Source organism: Tachyglossus aculeatus, chromosome X5 (assembly GCF_015852505.1).
Source record: "Tachyglossus aculeatus isolate mTacAcu1 chromosome X5, mTacAcu1.pri, whole genome shotgun sequence".
In the NCBI taxonomy this organism is placed as follows: Eukaryota; Metazoa; Chordata; class Mammalia; order Monotremata; family Tachyglossidae; genus Tachyglossus; species Tachyglossus aculeatus.
In genome coordinates, this window is record NC_052097.1 from 1,171,365 (window position 1) to 1,191,259 (window position 19,895).

At 55.6% G+C, this 19,895-nt stretch overlaps 1 protein-coding gene across 1 annotated transcript in view; it reads left to right on the forward strand.

Annotated features, from left to right (window-relative positions):
• Positions 1–18,196, forward strand: part of FRYL (FRY like transcription coactivator) — a 154,068-nt gene extending 135,872 nt beyond the window's left edge. Inside the window, exons 54-63 of the mRNA XM_038769106.1 lie at positions 166–333; positions 2,336–2,589; positions 5,057–5,264; positions 8,136–8,285; positions 9,178–9,276; positions 11,569–11,637; positions 14,309–14,326; positions 15,155–15,265; positions 16,134–16,327; positions 16,494–18,196. Coding sequence (XP_038625034.1) covers positions 166–333; positions 2,336–2,589; positions 5,057–5,264; positions 8,136–8,285; positions 9,178–9,276; positions 11,569–11,637; positions 14,309–14,326; positions 15,155–15,265; positions 16,134–16,327; positions 16,494–16,746 — 1,524 coding nt within the window. The 3' untranslated portion in view covers positions 16,747–18,196. The remainder of the gene's footprint in view (positions 1–165; positions 334–2,335; positions 2,590–5,056; positions 5,265–8,135; positions 8,286–9,177; positions 9,277–11,568; positions 11,638–14,308; positions 14,327–15,154; positions 15,266–16,133; positions 16,328–16,493) is intronic.
• The last annotated feature ends 1,699 nt before the right edge of the window (positions 18,197–19,895 follow it).

The window sequence follows — 19,895 nt, forward strand, 5'->3', positions numbered from 1 at the left end:
AATCGGCGGGAGCCGTTTGCAGCCGGGATCCGCCGTCTCGGCCCACGCTGCCGGGCTCCGTGGTCGGGTGGGGAAAGCACCCTGGTTCTGGGCCCCGTGCGATCGGCTTCCCGAGATCCGGCCGGGAGAGCGACCGGTGTGATTCTTTTCTCTCTTTTCTCCCAGTTGAGCGGCGAGGCCACCGTCGACGAGACGGGCTCCGACCCGCCCGAGTCCCTTCTGCAGTCCCAGGACTCAGCCAGCAGCGTTGCCCCCGAGGAGGTGCTGCAGATCCCAGACGAGACCCCGCCTTTGGAGGCGGCTCTAGATAGCGCTAGCGGCCAGCTGCCTGAGGTGGGGACAGATGGGGACGGGTGCACGGCCGATCTGGGCTCTTTCTAGCGCTCCTCCTCCCCCGTTCTTCTCCCAAATTTGCTTCCGTTCCCCTTGATCGTTCCATTCACCTTGGATATTTCTAACCTGTAGGGGTGGCCTCGGTGGAAGCAGCGTCTCCTCAGGCTTCCAGAGCCCAACTTGGGAGACTCCCCCCCAGGTTAAAAATATTTGCTTGCATGGGGTGGTACTGGCTAACTTCAGGCTAACGCGTGAAAAATGCCTCTCTGGGTGCGGTGATCATCTTTCCTGTGGCCTTCGCCTCTCTCTGCACTGCCGCTCATTGAAAATTCTTGTCCTCTCTTGCTTTGTGTTTGGTGTGTGTGATTGGGGCTCTGATTGGGATTCAAACCTCAGGCCAGCTGTGTTAGCAGCGGTTGGGGTCCAGTTTAGGGGTCCTTTCCTAAAGGGCCTCCGACGGCTAGTAGTCTTTTTTTGGAAAGGCCTGTGAGGAGTAAGCCAGATCCCAAGCTCATGACCGACCTAAAATATGTGAGTAGTCCAGTCTTCTCGGTCGTTGGTAAAGATGGTTAAAGAGTGTTCTCTTGCCTGCAAACAAAGGGTCGTCTGGTGAAAGTCACCACACACACCCCACCCCCGTTTTTTGTCGGACTTCATTGCGTGTGGGAAATGAACACAGTGTGATGGGTCTAGTGGTTGTTGTTGGTCCACGGAGTGATCGTGGGACAAGGGACTGGGTGAACGGAGGGGAATGGGAATCCACAGTGGGGTAAACCTGACCCTCACACTGTGCTTGAGGCCTGAGTGGGAGCTTCTGGCATGGGCAGCCCCCCCCCCAACCCCCCCACCCCATATGCCACTGGCAGAGCCCTGAGCCGGGTGGTAGGTCCTTACCGGTTGTCCATTTCCTGCTCCAGCTTTAGAGGTGGAGCGTGATCCCCTTCGTCAGCTGGATTCCAGCCCCACCTAGGAGTCAATGGTTGAGCCATTCCCAATGTCCATCTGGCAGGGACAGAGAACTGAGGGACTCCCTTGTTTCCTCCTCACTGACTTCCCTTCCTGAGGCCACATAGGCAGCCCAAAGAGAAAAGCCGTACAGGCTTCTGTGGCCGCTGCCTCCCTCGGGCAGAGGGCACGAACAGGAATGGGGCCAGTGCCTCATCAGCCAAGCCAGAGTCCCAAGCCTGCAGGGCAAATGGGAATATGCCAAGGTGTGGCCTACAGCCGGGCAGGAAGGCTTGCCCCCATCTGTAAGGCTTGGGCTTAGACAGACTTGAAGCCAAACAGAAGTGCAGCTGGCACAGAGGTGGGGTAGGTTTTCAGGGGCAGTGGGCCTGGGGAGATGGTCACCCGACAAGAAGGAAAAATATTTTCATTTGCCAAAAGCCCCATTTGGGAGAACCGACCAGACAAGTCCATCTCGAGGTGGGAAGTTGACATGGCCAAATCTTCGCAGGGGAGAAACTGGGATGATAGTGAAGCCTCGTGGAGAGAGTCTGGCTCTGGGTTTCAGAGCCCCAGATTCCAATCCTAGCTCTGCCACCGGCCTGCTGAGACTAACCTCATCTAAGATCTCTGGGCGTCAGATTCTTCATCTGTAAAATGGGGAGAAGATGCCTGCCCACTTACCCTCTTAGATGATGAGCCCCAACTGGAATTGGGATTGGGTCCGATCTGATCATTTTATATCTTACCCTTATCTTACGAGCGCTTATTAAATACCATAACTTACTAAACACCATTACCTACTAAAGACAGTCTTAGAGAAGTGACGTCATGTCAGTCGGTGGCAGGCCAGAGATGTCTCTGTGGGCTGGTCAAGGGCAAATCTGGTCCCCTCCCCTCCCTGGGGGGACAGGGCCTGGGAATGTCAAACTGTAAAACTAACACTGCCGACGCAAAAACTTGCCCATCGCTTTGCCCTCTGGCTCAAGAGTGGGGTGAGGCTGATCCCCCTCCCCAACCTGCCTGGTCACAAGCAAACCCTCTGCTTGCTCTGCAGGACGGTGGTTCCGTATTAAAGGATGAACAAGTTAGCACTGCCAGTGAAGACACGGGATCGTATGTCCTTCAGGACCAGCAAGAGTCTCTTGTCTGTCAGGAGATTCTCGAGCTGGAAGAAAGCACTGAAACACCCGAGCCTGTGGCTCCAGAAAGCTATCCAGAGTCCATCTGGGAAGAGGATGTCACTCTTGCTCTCAAGGAGCTAGATGAAAGATGTGAAGAGGAAGAAGCCGACTTCCTCGGTGAATCCAGGTGAGAAAGATCTCAATTACATACACACAAGCTCACACTCCTCTGTTGCACCTACAACACTACTAGCTGGGGAGGTTTATGGAAACCAGACGATAGAAACTCTAAGATCTGTCTCTTTGGGCTACCAGAAGACAACCATTTTTCTGGCACTCCTGACTGCCTGTACGATTTCGACAAACTTTAGTTTTAATAATGAGATTCTCCGTTGGTTCCTTGTAGTCTTAAAACAGTTGTCGAGCAACAGCAGCCTGCTCGACTGTCTTGTCAAGGTATCCCGACCTGCTTTTGTCCTTTTTACCTAAACCTACCTGAGGAAAGTTAGGAAAAGCACCAAAGTGTGGTGAAGGGACCCCTTGGTTCCCAGTGACCAGGTCTGGTGGGGGGGCTTGGACCTCTTGGCCAGAAGCCCTGGCCTTGGTTGCTGTGTTCGGATCCGCCAGGTGGTCTCTGCAGATCTGGCGTGGGTCTGGGATTCGGCCTCCCTAGGGTCCCACAAATCCCTGCCTGCTGCCCAGGGCTTCTCCCCACCACGCCCTCTCTCCCTCCCCCGACCACGCAATCTCCTGGATTTTGGCAACTTCCTGCAGAGCTGGCACTGAAGGTCCATCAACCTTCTGTCCCGAAGGAGCCCCAACGGGCCTCCAAACCGGGAGATGAAGCAGATGAGATCTTCCTGGGCCGCTAACTGAATTGCCAGAGAACAGGCGCTGGTTTTCTTGAGGGTTTTAATTACCTCTATGGTCAGCCAGAAACAGGCTGCCCGGGCGCCTCTGCCAGGTGCTGTTGGCTGCCTAGTCAGGGAGACGCCGGGGAGACCGACGAGGGGCCGGCTTCGTTGGCTTGATTGTGACCAGGAGAGGCCCTGACATCATCACTTGGAGCTCTCAACAGGCTTGGTGCTTGGGAAATGCCCTTGACGGTGGTGAAGGACTAGTCGGGGCTCAGTCTTGAAGGTCTGGGACTGTGACCTAGAGCAAGGTCAGCAGTGTGAGGGAGACAGGCTGATGATGGGTGGTCAGTCCACACGGGGAGTGATGGGAGTAGAACCCCGAAGGACCCGACGGTGGTGAGCCAGAAAGAGTGGTCCATTCAGTATAGGGGTACGATTCTGAAGGACCCCGACTTATTGGGCTTGCACAGGAGCTGTATCTCTTGGAGTTGGTACGAGGGAGCCCAGAGAGCAGGCAGCATCCTGGTGCCAAAGGAAGTCCAACAGGTAGCCCTCCCGACCTGGCCACCCCTCAGATCATCCCGGCCCGAGCTCAGCTTCCTAAGCTAGAGAGAAAAGCAGGGAGGTCCGAGAGCCCCAGAGGTCTGAGACACATCGGTATCGGAGGATCAGGGTTGGAACGCAGCGTGTATTGGGGGCGAGAGGAATGGAGCAAGAGTGCCCTAAGTTAGATTCAGGAAGAACATCCTGACTGACCCCAGGTTTTCCTCATCAAACAGTGAGACTTGAAAGGCGTTCTGATCCCTGCAGCTGATCACGGGCTCAAGTGCTCCAAACCTGCCCTGGCAATTGAACCCAGACAGCAAACGTGTGCAAAGGCCTCAGAGCAGTTCTGTGCCTAGCACCCAGCTCCATATCCAACTCTGTGCTCAGTTCCCGGCCCCAAAACCAGCTCCATGCTCCACTCCTACAGTGAGGAGACACCAGGAAGGAGCTCCAGCCCAGCTGCCCTAAGGGGCAAGGCAGCTGTCCTCCAGTCAATCAGGAAGTCAGTCAGTCAATCAGCAGTGTATTCTGAAGGCTACTGTGTCTGAGCACTTAGAGTACAATACAGTCAGGAGGAATGATCCCTGCTCTCGAGGCAGATTCAAAAGAGATTACAGTTAGGAGGAAGAGGAAACTGAAAATCTGGATATGTGGATGAGAGAGCATGTGAGTGGATATGTCCCGAAGTGTTACCAGCGTGAATAGCACGGGGACGCTGCCCACCATGTGACCAGGGTTGGGGGCAGGAGACACCACCAAGACGGGCTCCATGGGAACGGCTTTGCGGAAGAATCATCTGAGGGAAACAAGATGAGCGCTGCACCCAGAGAAGGCCTGTCAGGCAGTGGGATTTGACTTCTGGATCCACCCCAGAAGTCCATAAATTCAGGTTGGAGCCCAAGTGTGTGTCGACCAACCTTCCCTCTGGGGCGGCTCATGGTCCATCTTCACTCCCCTGGGCACAGCCCGCTGAGCTTGTCAGGTGAAGCCTGCAGCTGCCAGCTAGCGACAGCTGATCCCGGGCCGTTGGTGCCCCGGCGATCCTGGGACTGCAGACGCTAGTAAAAACAAGGACAGCGGGGTAGACGGGTGGTTAGGGCTGAGTGCAGGGCAGCAGGCACGGGGCAGTGGCCACGGTTTCCGTTTCGCTGCTCGGGTCTGGATGGGGCCGGCCTGACGGGATGCCTGTATTCAAGGCATTTCGATGGCTTGAGCACCGGGGTTCATTGGTCCACGCCTGTGTCTCCACAGCCCAGACGAGGACGAGCCAGACGGTTTCCCGGATGTGCAGACATCCCCCCCTCCCTCCCCGTTCCTCTCTGCCATACTGGCAGCTTTTCAGCCCGTGACGTACGACGACGAAGAGGAGGCCTGGCGTTGCCACGTCAACCAGATGCTGTCAGACATCGATGGGTCTTGTGCGGTCTTCACATTCCACGTCTTCTCAAGGCTCTTCCAGGTCAGTTAAGGCTGTGTGTCTTGGGGAGGCGGCTTCCTCGGGGAGCCGCGGACCCTTACAGGCTAGTTTCAATTAATCAATCACTGCTCTTCACCGAGCTGATACTGAGGGCTGAACACTGTGCTGACACTTGGGAGAGGCCAATGGCAGCAAGAACCCTGCTCCCTGCTGTCAAGGAGCGTATAGTCTAATCGTTTTCTGTCTTCTCTGCCTGCCTTGGGTTACCGTAAACATGGACCTCTCTGTGCCCGGTCTGTGATCTGCTGGCAGAGACCAGGACCTCCCCCTTTAGACTGACTGTAAGCTCGTTGTGGGCAGGGAATGGGTCTTTTATATTGTTATAACGTACTCTCCCAAGCTCCTAGTACAGGGCTCTGCACACTGTAAGCACTCAATAAATATAATTGACTGGTCGACTGACTTGCCAAAGTGCCAGTGGCCAGCGGAAAGGGCTGGGGTCATACCTTGCTTCTTGGCGATCAGGCTGGGCTGACCTCATCTCAGCTACTCCTCAGGTGTCCAGGGCCTGGCTCTGGGGAAAACGTGGCCGGGGCCACGGTTCCAGGCAGCCCATGCCTGCCCATGGACCAGCAAGGAAGTCATGAGGCCTTTAGGGTGGGCATCCTGAACCCATTGAACGAGTAGGATGATCTGTGGATTCCTGCCCTCTGCTACCAGGGGGCACCCGCTGGGGGCCATTGTCTTAAAGTAGCTTTCCATTTTCCTGCAGTCCCAGGCAGAGGGGGCAGGATGGGGAAGCGGGTGGCAAGAAACAGACATTCTGGTCCGGCGTGGATGGGGGTGCTTGAGATGGAGGGATTGGGCTGTCCTGGGTGCAGGGCTCACCTCAAGTTCCTTGTCAGCCACCCTTCCAGGGTTGGGGGGCCAACCGTGGTGTAACCTTGGCACTATCCCCGACTCCTCTCTGTCATTCAATCCACATATTCAATCCATCATTAAATCCTGTTGGCCCCACCTTCACAGCATCGCTAAAATCAGCCCTTTCCTCTCCAACCAAACTGCTACCACATTATTACAATCACTCATCCTATCCCACCTGGACTACTGCATCAACCCCCTTGCTGACCTCCTAGCCTCGGGTCTCTCCTCACTCCGGTCAATACTTCACTTGGCTTCCCGGATCTTTTTTCTACAAAAACATTCAGGGCATGTCACCCTGCTCCTCAAGAAACTCCAGTGGTTGCCCATCCACTTTCGCATCAAACAAAAACTCCTCACCATTGGCTTTAAAGCAGTTCACCACTCAGCCTCCTCCTACCTCACCTCCCTTCTCTCCTACAACCCAGCCTGCACACTTCATTCCTCTAGTACTAACCTTCTCACTGGGCCTCCATCTCTCCTGTCTCGCCACCAGCCCCAAGCCTACGTCCTGCCTCTGGCCTGGAACACCCTCCCGTCTCAGATCCGACAGACTATTACCTCTCCCCACCTTTGAACCATTATCGAAGGCCCATCCCCTCCAAGAGGCCTTCCCACACTAAGCCCCACTTTTCCTCATCTCCCACTCCCTTCTGCATCATCCTGATTTGCTCCCTTTCCTATTCCCCCCTCCCAGCCCCACAGCACTTATGTACGTCTATAATTTTCTTCATTTGTACTGATGTCTGTCTCCCTTACTGTAGACTGTAAACCCATGTGGGCAGGGAATGTCACTCTTTATTGCTATATTGTACTCTCCCAAGGGCTTGTCTCTCTTTATTGCTGTATTGTACTATCCAGGCACTCGGTACAGTGCTCTGCTTACAGTAAGCACTCAGAAAATACAATTGAATGAACGAATGACTCCCATGCTTCAAGACTAGGGAGGAAAGAGGTCACTGCCTTGTTGCTGTTCTCCCCTCCCCTCCCCAACCGATCCCTCCGGCATCTTAGCACTGGCTCCTGGAGAGAGGAAGAGGAGCCGTTTTCCAGAGAGTTTCATTGTCAGATCAAGGTGCCCATTGTAAAGCAAGCCCTCCCTCCTGCCCAGCCTCCACTCCTGCCCAGGGAGGTGGCCCAGCAGGCCAGAGACGCTGCCAACACCAACAGCATTCAACCCCTGTGAGGGCTCACCCACCTTTTACCTCCGACCAGGACCCGTAGGGGAAGATTCTTTGCTCATTTTGCAGGCCTTGTCAACATTCTCACTGACAAAGACCTTTTTTTAAAAAAATGGTATTTGTTAAGCCAGGCACTGTTCTAAGTGCTGGGGCAGATACAAGGAGATCATGACCCAAATAGGGCTCACAGTCTTAATCCATATTTTACAGAAGAGGAAACTGAGGCACAAAGAAATGACTTGCTGAAGGTCCCACAACAGACAAGTGACAGATCCGGGATTAGAACCCAGGTTCTTCTGACTTCTAGGCCTGTGGTCTATCCACTAGGCCATTCTGCTTCTCTGAGATCCTTTTTTTTTTTTTCAGGACTTGCTTAGGATCAGTCATTCACTTAGTGATGTTTATTGAGCACTTGTGCTAAGAGCTTGGGAAAGTTTAATTACAATAAAATGGGTAGACCCAACCCCTGACCACAGTGAATCACTCCCTCCTACTTAGACTGTGAACCCAATGTGGGACCTTATTATCTTGTATCTGCCCCATTGCTTAAGACAGGGGTTGGCGTAGAGTAAGCACTTAACAAATTCCACAGTTATTATTCATTGTTATCAAGAAGCATTTGAAGCTAGACATCTCAGAACAAGATGCCTAAGGACTTGCTTGCCCAAAGGGCAAATAAGGCAAACTTCAGATGTTTGAAAACATTTGAAGGGGGTTAAGAAAATGCATCTGGTGTCCCGGCGAGGAGCGTTATCTTTTAGAAAACATGTGCTTATGAAAATTGAGGGGAAAATGTCCCTTTCCCCTTCAGGCAATCCAAAGGAAATTTGGGGCTCTCACCAACGAGGCGGTCAATTTCATTGGCGGGAGCCTGCACCATGTCAGAGCCCGGTTTCAAAGTTCTCTGGAAGTGATGATGATGTGCTCCGAGTGCCCGACGGTCTTCGTGGATGCCGAGACGGTGAGGGGCGCGAGGGGCCAGGGTGAGCCGGGCCAGGGTGGCTCATCTCCATCCAAACTGGCCCTCCCTCTCCACCTGGGTGCGAGCATCTTCAGCCAGGGGAACTTCACGCAGGGTCACTGCTCGGCCTTGGCCCCTCAGAGGCAGACTTGCTAGCGGCAGGCTCAGAAATTTGGAAGCATTCAGAGGGCCCTGCTGGACGTGCACTGTCCGCCTGGACAGGCGGTCCCACCCTTCGGGCTTTGGGAGCAGGCTGAGGGCTGGGGGCAGGGAGCGCAGGTGAGAATCCTGCGCTGCAGACCGTGGGAGGGTGGGCTTATGTCTGCGGGTCACCTGCTAAAGCTGCCAGATCTGCAAGCATCTTTCCCACCACCTGTATTACCTGTCTCCCCATCTCCTTTCTCTGGGCATCCGATTCATCCACATACATGCTCTGGGCCTGGGAAGAGGCACAGAACCCCGCAGCATCCACGTAGCGGGGTATGGATAGTGAGCCCGGTGGACTCGGCCGCACCGTGATCCCCGGGGAGAGAACCCTCTGAGCCCCAAGCCGAACCCCCTGCTTGTGACGGTCTGTGGGCCGTAGCCGCTGGACTCCTTACAGTCTTAAGCTACAGGCTGCTCAAGACACCCCAACACTCCCCAAGGTCTTGGGCTCAGAGAATCCGAATAGGGGGATTCTACTCCTGGGTGGTCTTACCGATCCAGCGGTGTGGGGTTTCAGAGCACCACCTTGGGACTGTCTTCCTGCATGGTGGAGCAGCTGGGAGTGGCCGGGGGAAATATTCTGGTCAGCCGGAGCCCACAGTGGCATTTGGTCCCTGGTGTAGCTTTTCTTGACTCTGCTGCTAATAATGTATGTGTGGATTTGTGTGTGTATGTGTGTATCCAGCTGGTGTCATGCGGACTGCTGGAAACCCTCAAGTTCAGTGTGCTGGAGCTGCAGGAACACCTGGATACCTACAACGCCAAGAGGGAAGCAGCTGAACAGGTGAGAGGCTCTCTTGTCCAGGCTGCTGGTAGGGGCGGGCCCTTGGGAGACCTTCAGCCTTGCTGGGTGCTGCTCCAGAAGGGGCAGTTGTCCCTGAGGTTTCCCGAGCTGTGGCCCCGGAAAGGCTTCCTTCTTCCGATGGGAGGCAGCCCATTTGCCTGGACTAGGAACAGCCAGGGGTGGGGGCCGGACTTTGGGGCAGGTCTACTCGTCATTCCCCCAGTCCCATACTCCAGGCATCCTGAGATGGGTGATGGATCAGGGCTCGCCTCACCCTGCCCTCTGCTGCTGCTCATGAATGGCAACGGGGCTCTCCCCTTGCTGCTCTGCAGCTCCCTGGAAGCCCCTCCCATTAGCCAACTGGGTCTGCCCCGAGAACCTGGGTCCCCGAAAATACCCCAGTGCCTCTAGTTACAGCCTTGGGCAGGATCTCCGGCCACCCTGGCACTGGGCCTTTAACAGCCCTTCGGCGTCCTCGGTTCAGAGGGTCCTGGGACCAGAGCTTGGCATTGGGCACACGCCCTGTACTGGCCAAAAGGCTGGTGGCTCCATTCTGTTTCCGGGAGCCCATCCAGGTCGAGCTCAGGCAAGGGCTCTGCCCGGCAGCCCCATCCGCTCAGAGATCAGCAGCGGGTTTTCTTCCACGACACTGTCAGAGCCCAGCTCCGGGCCCACTTCTGCCAGAGTAATGGGGGCAGAGGCAATGGTCACAAATCCCACCATCGCTTAAGTACATGGATTTCAAGTGCGAGAGCCCATACAACCCCGGGGTCTGCAGGAAAAGGGACTTAGAAGACTTTTGTTGCTTTGGTCCAAGGTTGAGCTCTCGCAGCCTGGGCACGGCAAACACTCATGGGACCTGATTTCCTGGGGACCACATTTTCTTGACCGTCACGGGGGGCAGGGGTCTGCACCCATTGGGCAGCTCCTAGGCAGTGAGGCAGCACGGAGAGCCAGCCTGCCTGCCTCTCGGAGAGCTCAGGCAGGTGGCTAGTGCCGTGCTCCACCTGGGCAGGACTCCTCACTCCCAAACCCGGATGGCCCGTTCACTCACCGGCCCACTGGTGGGCTCACTGGCCAACTGGGCAACTACTAAATGGCACTACTTCCCCAGGTCTGTGCAGATCCACCCTCCTTTGCCACCTTCCCCTTTGGCAGCACTGTGGTAGAGGTCTAGAGGAGCCATGACCAGGTGGTCTCGGGCTTGGGGTTGCGGGGGCAGGGTGAGATGAGATGATACAGGATTGGATATCTGATGTGGTCTTGAAGTCAAAAGTGAACTCTTGGGGTCGGGGAGAAGGATCTTGGGCCTGTGGGCTTTCTGCCCCTGATTGAAGCCGACACCACAAGCCCCCGCTAAGAGATTCCACCCCTCCCGGGGAGCAGGCAGACGTGGTTAATTCACTAAGCAGCCTTTTATCCAATTGAGCAGATGGGAAGTCTCATCTCCCATTTCCCAGCCTCGCCAGGAAAAAAAAAATAAAAATAAAAACAGGGTTAGGTAGAGGTCAGTGAGAGTTCCAGTGACACCTGAATTGCGAAGCCACCGTGGACTCCACTGAAGCCTTCCGATGTCTGAAGTGGACATGGTTGTGGTCAGAGGGAATTCCTTCCCTCCACCCCCAAGGGTCAGTTCTGGACCCGAGGAGTCCTCTACATCCCAGGCATTTGGAACAAAGACTCGTAGAGAGAGCGAGGTTGGGCTGATCTGTTTAACGCTGTTAAGGAATAATCATCTCTTAATGACCTGAAGCCATGTGGAGGCTTCTCTTCCTGGACTGACGTCTGCAGAGAGACATACCGAGGAGATGGGCCGAGGGCTGCCCGGATCTTGGCACCAAGAAACCTATAAATTACAGGGGTCTATACGTAGTTCCTGACACTGGTGTGGAAACTAATGGGGGAACACTGAACCATTACTCTCTGGGCATTGAAAGCTCTCTCCTTCTGAAGGTCAGGGAGACTCAGAAATCCACCGAAGCTATTACTCCGCCCTTCCTCCCTCTCATTTGTCCCCCACGAAGAGGGAAACGGGTCCAGCCATGGGCGATTTCCCTGTCCAGGGTCGGGAGATGGATGGGCCGGGGTGGGGAGGGTGGTCAGGGCCATGGACAGGAATATAGCCAACATCGGACAACTGACAGGGCAGCAAGTGTCCGGACCTGAAGGAGGCAGGGAAGGCTAGACAAAAGAAAATGGGTGGTGAGTTGTCTCCAGGTGCAGCCAGGCTGGAGAATGTCCCCCCTGCGGGTGGAGGCCCGGGCCTCACCAGGGCTGTGTCTGTCCTTTCAGTGGCTGGATAACTGCAAGAGGACCTTTGGAGTAGACGACGGCGGCCGCCAGCTCAATCCAGACACACAGGTAACACACGGACCAAGGGAGCTCTTGGGGCCATCTTCCCCGGGTGACCTGGGTGGGAGAGGGACCTTCAGAGAATAAACGTTTTCATTTCGGTTATCAGAATCAATCCCCGAGAGAGGTGGATGGTTTCTTCTGAAATGTGGGCTTTGTAATGAAAAATTCTGATGAATGAAAAGCAAGCCACCGCCGCTGGCTGGGCCTAATCATCTTCCCCGGGTAAGCGCCAGAGATAGCATCTGGGTGCCCAGGCCGGGCTGGGCTGCCGCCGCCTCCAGAGCTGCAGCCTCGCAGAGGAGCCAGATTAGTATTCTGCCCCAGTGCTCTGCAGATGAGGACTGTCTGGTCAGAAAGCCAAACCTGAAACTGTGAGCTCCGGACAAATGCATAAACCCCATTGGGGAGGAATTGTTTTAATAGTGGAACTGTTGCCCAGCAGCCCGGTCATCTCGTGTGAAAGAGCGGTGATGGGGTCAGCCTTCCCGACGGGCCAAAAACACGTGTGGCTTCCCTGTCCTGACACGTTGCTGGATTAGGGAGGTGACTGAGGATTTTCCCAGGGTTTCCTTTTAGCTGTGAGAGGGGCAGGGGTGGGGTGGCTTGTGGCCAGGAGGGAGCCAGATTCAAGGGGCGTTGGGAGTGGAAGGTTGGGGGGTAGCCGGGACTCCCTGCATGGGAGCAAGGACCAAGCTGACTTTTCCGGGAACCCGAATAGGGCCCCAGGTCCACTGGGGAGGGGACTGAGGTGTGAGTGGGAGCATCTGATGCTCGTCCTCACTGCTGTGGACAGACAGGGACACCTGAGCAAACCGACCCCGGAGGCGCTGGACTGCGCGGCCCAGCCTGCACGGCTTTTCTCCCCGATTGCCGCACGAGGCCGTTTCCCCCCCGGCCCTCAGGTCCTTCCCCGGTCCCCTCGCCCAGGTCATCCAACTTGTAAAATGATGAAAGGGCTTTGGGTAACTCCAAAATCCCTTGGAAAAATGTTGATATTTTGAATCAAGGTTTTCTAAATAATAATAATAATAATATGGTACCTGTTAAGTGCTTACTGTGAGTCAAACACTGTTCTAAGTGCTGGGGTAGATACACGGTAATCAGGTTGTCCCACATGGGGCTCATAGTCTTAATCCCCATTTTACAGATGAGGTAACTGAGGCACAGAGAAGTATCTTGTATCAAGTGGCGGAGTCAGTATTAGAGCCCATGTCCTCTGACTCCAAAGCCTCTGCTCTTTCCACTGAGCCACGCTGCTTCTCTATTCAGAAGAGAAGCACAGAAGTGGAAAGAGCATGGGCTTGGGAGTCGGGTCATGGGTTTGAATCCCGGCTCTGCCAACTGTCCACTCTGTGACTTTGGGCAAGTCACTTAACTTCTCTGTGCCTCAGTTCCCGCAACCGTAAAATGGGGATTAAGACTGTGAGCCCCCCGTGGGACAACCTGATCTCCTTGTAACCTCACCAGTGCTTAGAACAGTGCTTTGCACATTGTAAGCGCTTAATACATGCCATCACTATTATTGTTGTTATTATTAATCGAGCCAGGGTGATTGGAGCCCCGAAATGAACCTGCCCCCAGTGCTGCCTGGGTTCCCTCCCCTGCCCGCTGCCCAGGTCCCCTGTAAGGGTCCCCGGGGGCATTTAGACCCTCAGCCTGCATCGCTTATTTGAGCAAAGCCCAAGCCCAACAGGAAAGGGAGCCACCAGGAACAGCCAGCACGTTGCTGGGCTACCAGACACTAAGCTAAGGGTTTCCCGGACCAGGCAGCAAGTACCACCCCCCACCCCCTTGGGCCAGAAGGATCTGTCCGGGACCCAAGGAAAAGCCACAGCTGAGCCAGACAGAAACCCCCCCGCCTCAGTAGGCCTGCTCCTCCTGGAGCAGCCGGCAGCCCTGGCGGGGATCATCACGTATTTCTGCCCCCCACCTTCCCTGTCCACATGTTTCTCCTCCAAAGGGAAGTGGACAGAGGTCTTCGACAGAGGAGGCCGCTAGCCTTGGGGCTTCCTGAGTCGCGGTCACTCTGAGAGACTCCTTAGCTTCTGGACGGGAGCTGGAGCGTGAGAACCAAGGCCTCACCATGAAGAGAAATGGGTGCCTGGCAAGCGTTCTCCTCCTCCACCTCATCCCGATCCGGTTCAGCCTCCCCCACGGTCCACTGGCTAGTGGCGAGGCATCACCTTCCTCCAACTGGGGCCAGTCAAGCCTTGCCACACCCTCAGTAAAGCGGGCCCTCGCTTGACAAAAGCCTCCAATTTTCCACATAGGAGCAGCTCTGGGCCCCGGGGTCAGGGCGGGACGTTTTCCACCGGTGATGGGGGAAAGGACCTAGGTCCGAGCCAATCCTCGTGGGCTGCTGTGGCTCACTGCCTGCTTGTGTCTCCTCCCCTGGCATTTTGGAGCCGTTAAGACAGGGGGGGAAGGTCCTGCGTATAGCTTCCCAGGTCCCGCGCCTCCAATCACCGTAGTTCTGAAGGAAGAGACTGAGCGCTGTCATCGCCGGGATCACTCTGGTTCTCTGGTTAATGTGTTGCTGGCTGTTAGGGGGACACAAACCCATTTCTTCCAGTTTGTTTCTCTGAAGCATCTGTGCCCCTCCCCAAAATGACTCCCTACTAATTGTCGGTCTTTTTCTTCCTTTGTATTCTTGTGACCTGCTCACCTTCTTGCTTAGCAAATGGAAATTCTAGCAGTAAGTGATGCATCTTGATTTATAGACCGCTTACCCACACCGACCCCCGAGCCTGGCCCTCCTCTGTCTCCCTGGCCGCCCTGGCTGGCCAGAGACACCTCTTCATCCCCCCTCCTCCCCTCTTTGACCTTACCCCAGCCTTGCACCACCATTTTGCCCTGTCCTAACCCCTAAAACATTGTGTTCCTTCGTAGAAATGGAGTTCAGGGAGTGGGTATTCGGTTCAACTGGAAGTTGCTTTTTTCCCCCTATTGAGTAGTAAAATTAACATACCTTCCAGTCAGTAGTAAGTTTACTACTTTACAAAAAGAAGGCAAGGGCATTCATTCTGTCTGGTTTCATACAGTCTGATTTTCTTTAAAAAAAATACGAGTAATAGCTTGAAAGAAATGGCTTTTGTTATGCCCTTGTAGGGAAGAAGTCCCCAGCTGGCTCTTGGGCTGTTGGGAAACTGAAAGTCCGAGATCTGGGCTCTCTGGCTCATCTCTAACGGGTGGTTGAAACCATTTGAAGAGCTCCCACTTTTTTCTTGTGGAAAAGGCACTTGTCCCAAAAAGCAAGTACGAAAGCTGCTAAGGAAAGGAAGCAGCTGGAGTCTGGGCTTGAAATTCATTCCCGAACGCGTGTCTCTCCCCGCCTTTCATCCGCTTCTCTGCACATTAACTCGTTAAGTCTTCCCAGCGTTCCCCTCTCGGCAGCGAACAAGTAACTCTGTGCCAGATCCGCGCGGGAAGGCTGGCCCTAACTGGTCCCGGGCGGGCGTGGCACGGGCACGGCGCGGGCGGGTGCGGGCCCTGTGCGCTCTGAGCCGAGGCTGCTCATTTCCAGGAACTGGAGCTGTGTCGGAGGTTGTACAAGCTGCACTTCCAGCTGCTGCTTCTGTTCCAAGCCTACTGCAAACTGACTGGCCAGGTCGATGCCATCCGCAATGAGGCCGAGGTAAGGACCCACCTCGGCGTTTAGTGCAGTGCCTGACACATAGTGAGCGCTTGAAAAATGTCATTTAAAAAAAAAAAAGAAAAGATAGGCATCAGAGGCGCTGGGTGGGAACGGGTATCCCAGCTCACGGGTCTGCTCGGACAGGACGAGATTCCTGAGGGGCGGCACCTTCAATTGAGCCGGGGCATTCTTGGAGCGAATCGTTGCCCGGGCCCAGGAGGGCCAAATCTCAGTGATTCGCGGACCACCGCGAGCCTCATTAGCGGGCTCGGAATCAGCCTCCCGCCAGCCTCTGGCGGGCTCGAGAGGTTCAGCGGCTCGGGAACAGCAGGCGATGTTTCCTAATCAAGCACCGAACAAAGGCCATCAGAGCCAATCAAGGCCCCGAAATTGCATTTCGGAGCCTGTTAACGGCTCCTCCATGTGGTTTTCCAGTGTTTATTTCGGGGGGGCCGGGCCGGAGCCCCTGCAGTGTGTTGAGCTGGGCATCAGGGTTTGGCTGGATCTGGGACCCCCCTGGGGCCCCCTGAATCTGTCAGGCCAGGCAAAATGCCGGTCACTGGTTTGAAGTGAATGTGGACCGCGGGCCGATTCCTGGGTGAAAGGAAGAGGACTTTCTGCCCTTTTTGGGTCCGGGGACCCATCCATCCATCCGTCTTGCTTCCGATTGACACCCTCGCCCCCGCTCCCTGCTCCCCATCCGATTGACGAAAGAAAGAGAGGCTGTTCAGCAATAGAAATTCCCACTCCATTTAAACCCTCCAAGCCAGTGAAAATGCCTCCCTCGCCAGCTCAGGGAGGTCTTGGGGGTATTAGTGGAAGGGACCCCTGGGGTTCAGAGGTCATCAGTCCCTGCCATTTGTTCCAGGTCATTAACATGTCAGAGGAGCTGGCTCAGCTGGAGAGCTGTCTCAAAGCAGCGGAGTTGGCTTCCCGCGATGGGGAAGGTCCCGAGGTCCCGGCCGAGGCCCAGGTTTCCATGGAAACAGCCATCCACGCGCTCCTCGAGGCCTTGCGGAACCACGATTTTGGGGCCGCCGTGGCCCAGGTCAAGGCTTTCAGGTAACGAGGAGGCGGCTCCTGGGTGGACGCTAGCGGGGGGGTGGTTGGCATCTCGCCTGCGCTTCCCAGGCCCGAGGCGAGAGAGCGGTGCTCGGGCCACGGGTCGGCTGGGCGGGGACTGGTGTATACCCAGGTCGGTCACCCTGGGAAACCTTTGTGTTGGCAGGTCGCTGTGGCCCAACGACCTGTTCGGCAGTTCTGAGGATGACCCCGTCCAGACGCTGTTACACATCTACTTCCGCCATCAGACGCTGGGCCAGACGGGCAGCCTGGCGGTCCTAGGATCCAACCAGGACATGTCAGAAGCTAGCTCCAAGCTGATGGAGCTGAATCTGGACCTCCGCAACTGCCTCCGCACGGCGCAGGCCTGCCGGCTGCTGGCCTCGGCCCAGCCCGGCCCGGGACCGGACCGCAGCTGAGGACCCGCCTCGCAGTCGCATCAAGCACCTTTCAGAAACTTGCCCCCGGCTGCCTCCCACCCCCACCCCCGCCCCCGCCCTCCAGGGCGCCGAGGGGACCGCCTAGGTCCGGGGCCCGGCGGGAAACCGCGAGCCCCGGCCGGGGCCCGACAGACCAGGAGTGCCTGCTTCCTGCCCTCCCGCCCCAGCAGGAACTGTCTTAACCCGACCGTGAGTCAAGCGCACGCGAGCAAGGAGAAGGGCTAGTGGCGCCCCGGCCCCCGGGCGGTGCCGACCACCGCGGGAGCCATGCCGAGAGAGTTGCAGTAAGGATCCCGGGCCGCAGGCCTGGAAAACGGGGAGTGAGGGCCGGTCGTGGGCCTGCCCATCCGCCCGCTGCCCCCCGTCCCCGTATGCAAGCGGGGTGACGTCACTGATCCCGGGTGGTCGGGTGGCGGGGCGGGGGCCCGGCGGGGTGATGCGCGTGCCCGCGTGCGTGTGCGTGTGCGTGTGTGTGTGTGTGTGCGCGTCTACGTGAGGAATTCTGTGTGCAAGCGAGTTGGGGAGCGTGGCCAGACCCAGGTGTGGATGGATGTTTGTCGATAAAGTCTCAGAGCATGCCGAAAAGCACTGCAAGATTATTTTTGAAGAAATTTTATTTTATTAGATCTAACTCCTCCTAGTGTGTAAATGTAAGGACACTGAATAATATTTTAAAACTGGGCTTTCCCAGGGTTTCTAAAAGAAATAATATATCTGTTAACTTTATTGGAATGCTGCTCAGCTCTCTGACCAGTGCTCACGTGACAGTTCCTGATAACAACTAACCAAAGTAGCTCCCTGCAGAGACTTTAAACTGTACACGGCACACGTGTGCTGCCCCCTCCACCAGTCTCCCTAGAAGGTAACTTATTTTATTCTGTAAATACTCCAGAATCTGTATAGAAACCAGTATTTTTCTTGAACATTTGTGCAACGCACTGTTCTACAAGCAGAGGCGGCCCCAGTCCCCTCGGGGGCACAGATGCGAGGAGCGCGACGAGGGGGAAGGAAGGAAGAAGGAAGACCGACCGGCTGCCGGAGCCCCCTCCCCTCGGCCACCCCCGCGGCCGTGGGCGCCGCCTTTATTTTCCGCCCCTTCTCCCCACACCGTGACCGACGGTGGAGCGTCTCAGTGGGCGCCGTGAGTTCAGAATGTACAGAGGGGAGGCCGGGCCGCGGGCCCCCTCCCACCCTGGGCTGGTGCTGAAACGTGGCCGCGGTGGCCCACCCACCCACAATCACTGTATCGTTTTGACCCCGACCGCGTGGAATTACGTCGACGGCCCCGTGGAACGGCAGGGACGTCCTCATTATTTAATGACTGCAGGTGGGCCTCTCTAATGCTGCGTTTTCCCTTTGTTTTCCATCACTCCCATCCCTCCTCACCGCCCCGCCTTTCGATTTTGTTAATAAAAGCACCGTAGCTCTCTGCGTGTCTGCTCTGGGAGTGAGGGGCAGCAGCCCAGGCCAGAGTCGGTCCTCAGCTTTTCACATCATTCCCCCTTCTTCCCCAGAGGCTGGGGTCCCGCAAGCCAGGGGAGGGGCATCTCATCCCCTACTCCCTCCGTCCTTGGAAGTCCTCTGCACATCTGTGCTGCTGACGGGAGAGGTTCGATGGAGCCAGAAAGGTGGATGCGGAGCCTGATGCCAGTAATCTACCTGGGCTAGGATGAGCGTTTAAGCTGGCGGGGGAAGAATGGGCAGGATTCAGCAGTTGATCAGTTGTGGCTGAAGGATGGAGGGGGAGGCTGTGGGTGAGAACCAGAAGGGCGGAGGAGAGCCGCGGAGGAGATGACGTGCTCCCTGGACCCCACCATGGTCAGTACAACTGAACCAAAAAGGCTTAACAAGACCCCTGCCGCATCCAGGAGAAGCAGCATGGCTCAGTGGAAAGAGCCCGGGCTTTGGAGTCGGAGGTCATGGGTTCAAATCCCTGCTCCGCCACTTAGCTAGGTGACTTTGGGCAAGTTAGCTTCTCTGGGCTTCAGTTGCCTCATCTGTCAAATGGGGATGAAGACTGTGAGCCCCCCGTGGGACAACCTGACCACCTTGTTAACCTCCCCAGCGCTTAGAACAGTGCTTTGCACATAGTAAGCACTTAACAAATGCCATCATTATTATTATTATTATCATCTGGCCAACCTACTAGGGAAGCAGGAGTGGTAGCTGTGCAGTCGCTTTTGGCCTGCGTCCTCCACCCCTCTGTTACCTACAGCCATTCCATTAGGCTCAAGCCCCGGCCAGAACAAGAGCAGGGACCCCAAGGGATGGAGGGCTGGCTTTGCTGCCTCTGTGACCACACAATCAATCAATCAATCAATCGTATTTATTGAGCGCTTACTGTGTGCAGAGCACTGTACTAAGCACTCAGGAAGTACAAGTTGGCAACATCCATACAAGGGTAGCAGCCCCGCCAGAGTATGGCAAGAGACGGGGGGGGAGAATAGACAAAGTTGCCAGGGTGGAGCCACTGCAGCCCTAGTCCTTCATGGGAGCATGTTGCCAACTTGTACTTCTTAAGCGCTTAGTACAGTGCTCTGCACACAGTAAGCGCTCAATAAATACGATTGATTGGTAAGGTGTGACAAGCAAGCTGGCATAAACCATTCTGGAGCGGAGAATTGGAATTCCCCCACCCATGTTTGATGCCCCGTGTCCCCCTCCCCACCCCCAAGCAAGGCAGCCAGAGAAGGAAGGGAGTCAGGGCTACTAGCAGGTCACCCAACACAACACCCTTCCCAAACCACCCTATACCCCATGATTCATTTATTCAATCATATTTATTGAGTGCTTACTGTGTGCAGAAAGCGCTTGGGAAGTACAATCAATCAATCGTATTTATTGAGCACTTACTGTGTGCAGAGCACTGTACTAAGCGCTTGGGAAGTACAAGTTGGCAACACATAGAGACGGTCCCTACCCAACAGTGGGCTCTCAGTCTAGAAGTGAACTACGAGCTCCTCATAGGCAGAGAACCCATTTTGTCCCCTTCCCTTGGCTTTCCCAAACATTCAGTACACTGTGTGGCACCCACTTGGCTTAATAAATTTGTTGCCAACTTGTACTTCCCAAGCGCTTAGTACAGTGCTCTGCACACAGTAAATGCTCAATAAATAAAGCTGAATGAA